At 44.6% G+C, this 7,627-nt stretch overlaps 1 protein-coding gene and 1 long non-coding RNA gene across 2 annotated transcripts in view; one reads left to right on the top strand and one right to left on the bottom strand.

Annotated features, from left to right (window-relative positions):
- Window positions 1-7,627, bottom strand: part of LOC311102380 — a 90,812-nt gene that overhangs the window by 77,578 nt on the left and 5,607 nt on the right. The window lies entirely within an intron of this gene.
- The window catches only part of LOC311102379 (saccharopine dehydrogenase-like oxidoreductase), a 15,470-nt gene continuing 8,419 nt past the window's right edge, over window positions 577-7,627 (top strand). Inside the window, exons 1-2 of the mRNA XM_084143701.1 lie at window positions 577-1,068; window positions 2,915-3,027. Coding sequence (XP_083999827.1) covers window positions 870-1,068; window positions 2,915-3,027 — 312 coding nt within the window. The 5' untranslated portion in view covers window positions 577-869. The remainder of the gene's footprint in view (window positions 1,069-2,914; window positions 3,028-7,627) is intronic.

Here is a 7,627-nt window from a genome sequence, read left to right on the forward strand (position 1 = left end):
GTTCAAGTGCCAAGTCGGTTTTGTTTATTGGTTGTGGTGCATTGGCACATAAACTTGGTGGACAATTCCTTGAACATATGATATATAATTATAAATATAGCATGAAAATGTTGAAAATCTGATTTCCACCTAGCTGATCATTGTCTGCAGCTGGCTCTGATAATTGTGTAGGTCTAATGAAACAGGCAGGGAGAGCTGTTAGCTTGTCAGCGGACCCTCAACCTTCTGGTCTGTAGCCCTCCATGTCATCAACTGTGCCACAAAAGCAACTGTCCCTTATTACTACACCTGCTTAATTACATAACTTTTTTTTTGTTGATGCGACTTCTCCGTCTGACAGAGCGCGCACATGGCTCACGCCCGGGAGGCAGCCTGGTTCCAAATCGAATGCATTCAACTTTCAGCCGGAGCAAACATGCCTCACGGGCGCCCGGGCGAGATTAATCGAACTCCCTCACTATCAAGCGATGATCCAAAATAAAGACAGATTGACAGCACAGACATCCAATTGTAAACCAAAACTTTTACAACCACACCTAATTTTCAGATATCAGCGTTTCAATTGGTTATTTAATTGAACACGTTAATGAGATCAAATAACATGTTTATAAGAAATACAAAAAGCTGTATTTAAACTAACATCAATAAAACGCTTTGTTTGTGCATGCAGACTATTTGCATCAGCGGTGTTTAGGTTTCATATCTTAATCAGTGCGGTCAAAGTCCGGCGACCGAGCATCATCATCAGACTACGGAAGTGACAGCTTTGCTATCTGTCATTTATATGAGCACGCTCCTAGCGTTGCGCTCATTCCCCTACCCTCTCTCGTCGTTGGTCGGTGTTTCACTGAGTATAACTAGTTGTAACTATGGCGAAGGTGGATACCTCCTCTAGCAGACCCTATCACATTGTTATTTTTGGTGCTTCGGGTTTCACGGGGCAGTTCGTGGTTGAAGAGGTGGCCAGGACCGTATCGGAGGGGCCGAATGGGTCGCTGACATGGGCTGTGGCTGGGAGAAGCAGACAGAAACTGGACAAAGTTCTAGAGCAGGCCGCCGGAGCCCTCGGTACGTACTGGCTTCATTGACATTGACCTAGCTAGCTAGCTAACTAACTATCAAATACAATTTATACATTTAATTTGTTCACGCTGGATGCTAACCAAAGAGTATTATCTGTTAACTCAGAACAAAAGTTTAGCGTAAATATGTTTACACTGTCCACGAGAGATTAGCCAGAGATGATCTTTGGTCTAGTTAGTAGACTGACACCATTGTGCATTGTAATCGGATTTTCCAGGGGGATTCAAGGAAGGAAGCTTTCTTGACAGTTCGGTGTCATACAGTGTCAACACTGAGTTTACTGTGTGTCATGCCAGACAGTAAACTCACCTGGACTAATTTAAAACCTAGTCACTGTGTTGTATCATTTACCCCCCCTCACATGACCAGGTTGACATTTCAGACAATTGTCATGGGTTAGGCTATATAGCTAAATATTATACATTTGCAGGTACATTAGAGAGCTTGTTTGGAATATGCAATAGACACGTAGTCTACTTTGCCATGTGTGTACAATATGACTTATTTGATAGCCATTCATCCTACTATACCCCATGTTTCAATAGGGCAGTATTTTCCTATCTGTTATGGCTATGGCACAGCATTCAACTTGTGCCTAATTTACAACAGTCCTTGTTTGGTCATGAGCTACAGGTTGTACTGTACCACATAACATGTCAACTTATACAGGGGGCTGATGCAAAGCACTGTAGGGCCGGGACGATACCAGTATCGCAATACTCATTAGTGTCGTGGCAAGGAGACAAGACATAAATCGGACATAACTTCTTTAGTTGTTGGAGACAAACATCATTATCTTGTCATCCAAAGTTACATGTATTGGACGGCAGGTAGCTTAGTGGTTAAGAGCGTTGTGCCAGTAACCGAAAGGTCGCTGGTTCTAATCCCCGAGCCGACTAGGTGAAAAATCTGTCGATGTGCCCTTGAGCAAGGCACTTAACCCTAATTGCTCCTGTAAGTCGCTCTGGATAAGAGCGTCTGCTAAATGACTCAAATGTAAATGTATTTATTTTCCAAGCGAGGTTCCTTCTCGACAATGTAACAACAATAAGAAAAGATAAGAATATGAACATAAAGTAAATGGCTCAGTAGAATAGAGTAAACATTTTAGCATAAGTATAATACAGGAAGGCACAATTTATAGTCCAATATTTACAGATATTTTGGGGAAGTATTTAGCAATCAATCATAATAAGAGTCTGGTAGCAGCAGTTTTGATGTGTGTGTGTGTTGCGTGTTTGTGTGTATATGATTGTATATCTCTGTGTGTGTGTGTGTGTACATGAGTGCATGTGTGATAAGGTGCAGAGAGTCAGTTCAAGTGTTCAGCAGTCTGATGGCTTGTAGTTAGAAACTGTCTCTGAGCCTTTTGGTATCAGACCTCCTGCTCCGATACTGTTTGCCCGACGATAAGAGATTGAACAGCCGTGGCGGAGGTGTGTGGGGTCCTTGATGATGCTGCAGGCCTTCCTCAGGCATCATTTCAAGGATGGGTGGGAGCACGGTCCCAGTGATGTACTGGGCCATCTTCACCACCCGCTGGAGGGCCTTGCTGTCGTGGATGGAGCAATTCCCGTACCAGGCCGTGATGCAACCGGTCAGGACGCTCTCGATGGTGCAGCGGTAATATTTGGAGAGGACCCGGGGTGGCATGCCGAATTTCTTCACCTGCCTTAAGAAGTAGAGACGCTGTTGCGCCCAGTTGTGGTGGTGTTGGTCCATGACAAGTCCTCGGTGATGTAGTTAAACAAATAATGATGTCTGGTGTATTGGTAAGTAGATGTTTATAATATAAAGGTGAAATGACTGAGTCCTCTGCTGTGTGTATTAGGTAAGCCGGAGCTGAGGACTGCGGTGGATGTCATCGTGGCTGATGTGGGAGAGCCTGACTCGCTGGCTGCCATGTGCAAACAGGCTGTCATTGTTCTCAACTGTGTGGGGCCAGTAAGTACTGACTGTGGAGATGCCACACACACACATCTGGAAAATACTGTAGACACACACACTGTAAGTACTGCTGAGACACAATGAGTCTGTCATAAGTCAGCGGTATTTCATTCTACTGTTGTTAGAATGCTGGTGTTAGTATATAAGACTGTCTTGATATCAGTCCTGATCACCACTCTGCTCTCCTGTTGTGCCATGGGGCTGCAGATAGTGGCCTGATAGCAGTAAGGCCATAACCTCACAGCTTGTGAAACACCTGCAATGATGATGGTGGCTATCACCAGTGCACCTTGTACACACACACACAGCCTTTACAGTGTTGGCAGGTGTGACTGGGTGTGGTATAATCTCTGTCATTGTGATACACAGCCTCACCAAAGAACTCTGGATGAAGTGAAAAAGGTGTTGTCTATTACCAACTCCACCAGTAGGGGAGCACTGTTGTCATGTCTGATCATCACCTCTCAGCCTCTCTGTCCAATAGTGTGCAACTGCAGCCTGCAATTCGGGGTGTTCCTGCATGTGGGCATTCCTGCATCTGCAGGAACGTCCCCCCCCTCGAGCACCCCATTGGTTCCTTCATGAACGCCCCACCCCCCCTCGAGCACGACACCATAATGCTTGTGTGACACTTTTGAATGTGGGTCAAAAGGGAAGTAAAATAATTATCTGAGTTTTCGCGGGAAAACATTGCCCGACAGGTGGGGGCGAAGGACACTGTCTATCGGTCACCCCCGCCTCCCACTAGTATAGCAGGCGGGAGGCTGGAGCAACACCGTTGCTAACTACGTAGCTAGCTTGCTAGTTAGTGACACCGTGTGCTACCTTGCTAGTTAGCTAGCTATCACACAGTGTTGCTCCCCACAGTGTTGCTCCCGCCGACTGCGTACCGGAGAAAAACGTGCCGGACAGGCGGGGGCCAAGGACAATGTATACTGGTCGCCCCCGCCTCCCGCTAGCACAGCAGGCGGGAGCAACACTGTGTGCTAACTAGCTAGCTTGCTTGTGCCCTGGAGAAAACCTTGCCTGATAGGACACCGCCTACCGCTAGTTACTCCGGTACACAGCAGGCGGGGGGTGACACCTGTGTGCTAGCTAGATTACAGTGTGTGCCTCCCATCTATGTACTGGAGTCATAGCTAAATAATAGAAGCATAAAGAGGGGTTCCTGCGTATACAGGAATGCCCACATGCAGGAACGCCCCGAATTGTGGGCTGCAGTTGCATCCTTCTCTCTCTGTCTACTCCCTACCTTCTCCAAACACTTTCAACTGTCTCCTGAGGTGCGTTCAGGAGAGTGCAACGTCACAAGTCATGTCTGAAGTGTAAAACTACTAATGACTCAATAATTCATGCCTTCTGGGAATGCTACAAAATTAAAAAGTTATGGGCGGAGTTGGAAAGATGGATGTCAGAGATACTGTAATGTAAATATACTTTTAATTTGTCTGTCTGTATATTTCAAGACATGACATATGAGGGTGCAGTGAAATACCCAATGGGTTGGACAATACTCTTCTCATCAATTATCTTTTAAAAAACTATACTCAAACTGGAAATCAGCCAATCCTCCGTCATTCTCACAATGGAAAGGTCAAATGCTTTATTATTTAAACATTTTTAGCGCGTGGGCGACAGAGAAAAACAAAATCATGCAGTTTGAGGCCATGTGGCAGAAAGTGCTATAAAGGCGCTGGAGATTGGGGTGGGGGCTAGTGGGTTTGGGCAGGTGTGATGTTTGTATGATGTAGTCGTTTGTATGTGTAAGTTTTGTGTTACACAACGTTCAGATAGAAATGTATTGTTCAGAACAGACATGGCCCAATCCCAAATGGACCTCTGGACCCTATGCACAGATCTGAGAGGCTTTGCCATGCAATCAATATGGTAATCGCTCCACCTTGCCATCTGATAGGCTAGGTGAAAGTCTCACCATATTACTTATACCAGAGGTTTTCATAATGTGGCACGCCTCTCCAGGGGGGCACCAGAGAGTTTCAGGGAAGGCATGAAAGGAAAGCCAAAACAAACTGTATTTGGTTCATACTAGATTAGCCAGTCTGCGGTGGAGGTCATGTTTTTTTTTTTTTTTCTCGCTTCAACCAAAGATAATAAGAGGAGACAAGATGAGTTTGGTCTGTTTACAGTATGCATGTTGAAGGGTGTGTCATCTAGGATCATTCACTTCCGGAAGTTTACTCGAAAGATGAGAACCATTCCTTCACCTCAGTATATCATCTTTGGTCTGACAGACGTTTACGTGACACCCAGAATGCATTGTATAATGTCAACAAACATGGCGCCACACATAGCTGGCAAATAGCTTAGCATTAGCTCATTATAATCAGTAAAACCTTCAAAAAAGTATTTTACACACATCATAGGTGTCCATTACAATCTATGCAATAATCGGAATGCATTAGCTGTCACCAGTACTTGAAAACATGTGAATAAAACTGTAAATGCCAGCCAGAAAATGTGCCAGTTCGTGCAAGACTGCGCAAATGCCTGCAAACTTGATCTGCGGAAACACTAGGGAAGTGCTTGGGCTCTCCTCAAAGAGAGCAGTTTGTCTGGCTCAGTAAAGCCTCAAACATAAATTGTCTGCAACACTGAAATGGTCTACTTCTATGTGAATTAATGAGGAGGCGGAACACACCTCAATTCAAACTGTTGTTTGAAAATAAAACTTGTTGGAAAATAATTTGAAATTGACAAGTTGAAACAGCCTATAGATAATTAGCAGGCAGCGCGTGTTAACTGTCCTGTTGCGTAACAATCACATTTTTTCTCGGGACAAACGCAGTTAATTCCAATGACAGCTCCAGTTCACCTGATAGCGGATGACAAATCCGCAACCCTCCCTATACTTGTATCAGAACACACCCTGTCAATCTATTGGGAAGAGATGCCCTATGCAAAATGGGTATACAAATTCAATGTTCCTCCGAAGGGGTAATTATAGACAAGGCAGGGTTAAACTTACAAATGGTAACGAAACAGGATACAGCAAATGTCTATTGGTTAGGGGATATTGAGACAGAAGAAGATAGGGTAGTCAGGAAATGGGGTAGGTTTATTCAGGCTCAGATACCAGAAGCAGAAAGAGGAAAGTCAGAATATCACTGCACCATGCAATATGATCCCTATCGTGATGATCTTTTAGAACAACTGTGGTTGTTAAATGCAAATGAGAAATCGGTACCAATAATGTCTCAGTACATACAGTGGGGAAAAAAAGTATTTAATCAGCCACCAATTGTGCAAGTTCTCCCACTTAAAAAGATGAGAGAGGCCTGTAATTTTCATCATAGGTACACGTCAACTATGACAGACAAAATGAGAAAAAAAATCCAGAAAATCACATTGTAGGATTTTTTATGAATTTATTTGCAAATTATGGTGGAAAATAAGAATTTGGTCAATAACAAAAGTTTCTCAATACTTTGTTAAATACCCTTTGTTGGCAATGACACAGGTCAAACGTTTTCTGTAAGTCTTCACAAGGTTTTCACACACTGTTGCTGGTATTTTGGCCCATTCCTCCATGCAGATCTCCTCTAGAGCAGTGATGTTTTGGGGCTGTCGCTGGGCAACACGGACTTTCAACTCCCTCCAAAGATTTTCTATGGGGTTGAGATCTGGAGACTGGCTAGGCCACTCCAGGACCTTGAAATGCTTCTTACGAAGCCACTCCTTCGTTGCCCGGGCGGTGTGTTTGGGATCATTGTCATGCTGAAAGACCCAGCCACGTTTCATCTTCAATGCCCTTGCTGATGGAAGGAGGTTTTCACTCAATCTCACGATACATGGCCCCATTCATTCTTTCCTTTACACAGATCAGTCGTCCTGGTCCCTTTGCAGAAAAACAGCCCCAAAGCATGATGTTTCCACCCCCATGCTTCACAGTAGGTATGGTGTTCTTTGGATGCAACTCAGCATTCTTTGTCCTCCAAACACGACGAGTTGAGTTTTTACCAAAAAGTTCTATTTTGGTTTCATCTGACCATATGACATTCTCCCAATCCTCTTCTGGATCATCCAAATGCACTCTAGCAAACTTCAGACGGGCCTGGACATGTACTGGCTTAAGCAGGGGGACACGTCTGGCACTGCAGGATTTGAGTCCCTGGCGACGTAGTGTGTTACTGATGGTAGGCTTTGTTACTTTGGTCCCAGCTCTCTGCAGGTCATTAACTAGGTCCCCCCGTGTGGTTCTGGGATTCTTGTGATCATTTTGACCCCACGGGGTGAGATCTTGCGTGGAGCCCCAGATCGAGGGAGATTATCAGTGGTCTTGTATGTCTTCCATTTCCTAATAATTGCTCCCACAGTTGATTTCTTCAAACCAAGCTGCTTACCTATTGCAGATTCAGTCTTCCCAGCCTGGTGCAGGTCTACAATTTTGTTTCTGGTGTCCTTTGACAGCTCTTTGGTCTTGGCCATAGTGGAGTTTGGAGTATGACTGTTTTAGGTTGTGGACAGGTGTCTTTTATACTGATAACATGTTCAAACAGGTGCCATTAATACAGGTAACGAGTGGAGGACAGAGGAGCCTCTTAAAGAAGAAGTTACAGGTCTGTGAGAGCCAGAAATC

This window comes from Coregonus lavaretus (genome assembly GCF_964263955.1).
Source record: "Coregonus lavaretus genome assembly, chromosome: 27".
Taxonomy (NCBI): Eukaryota; Metazoa; Chordata; class Actinopteri; order Salmoniformes; family Salmonidae; genus Coregonus; species Coregonus lavaretus.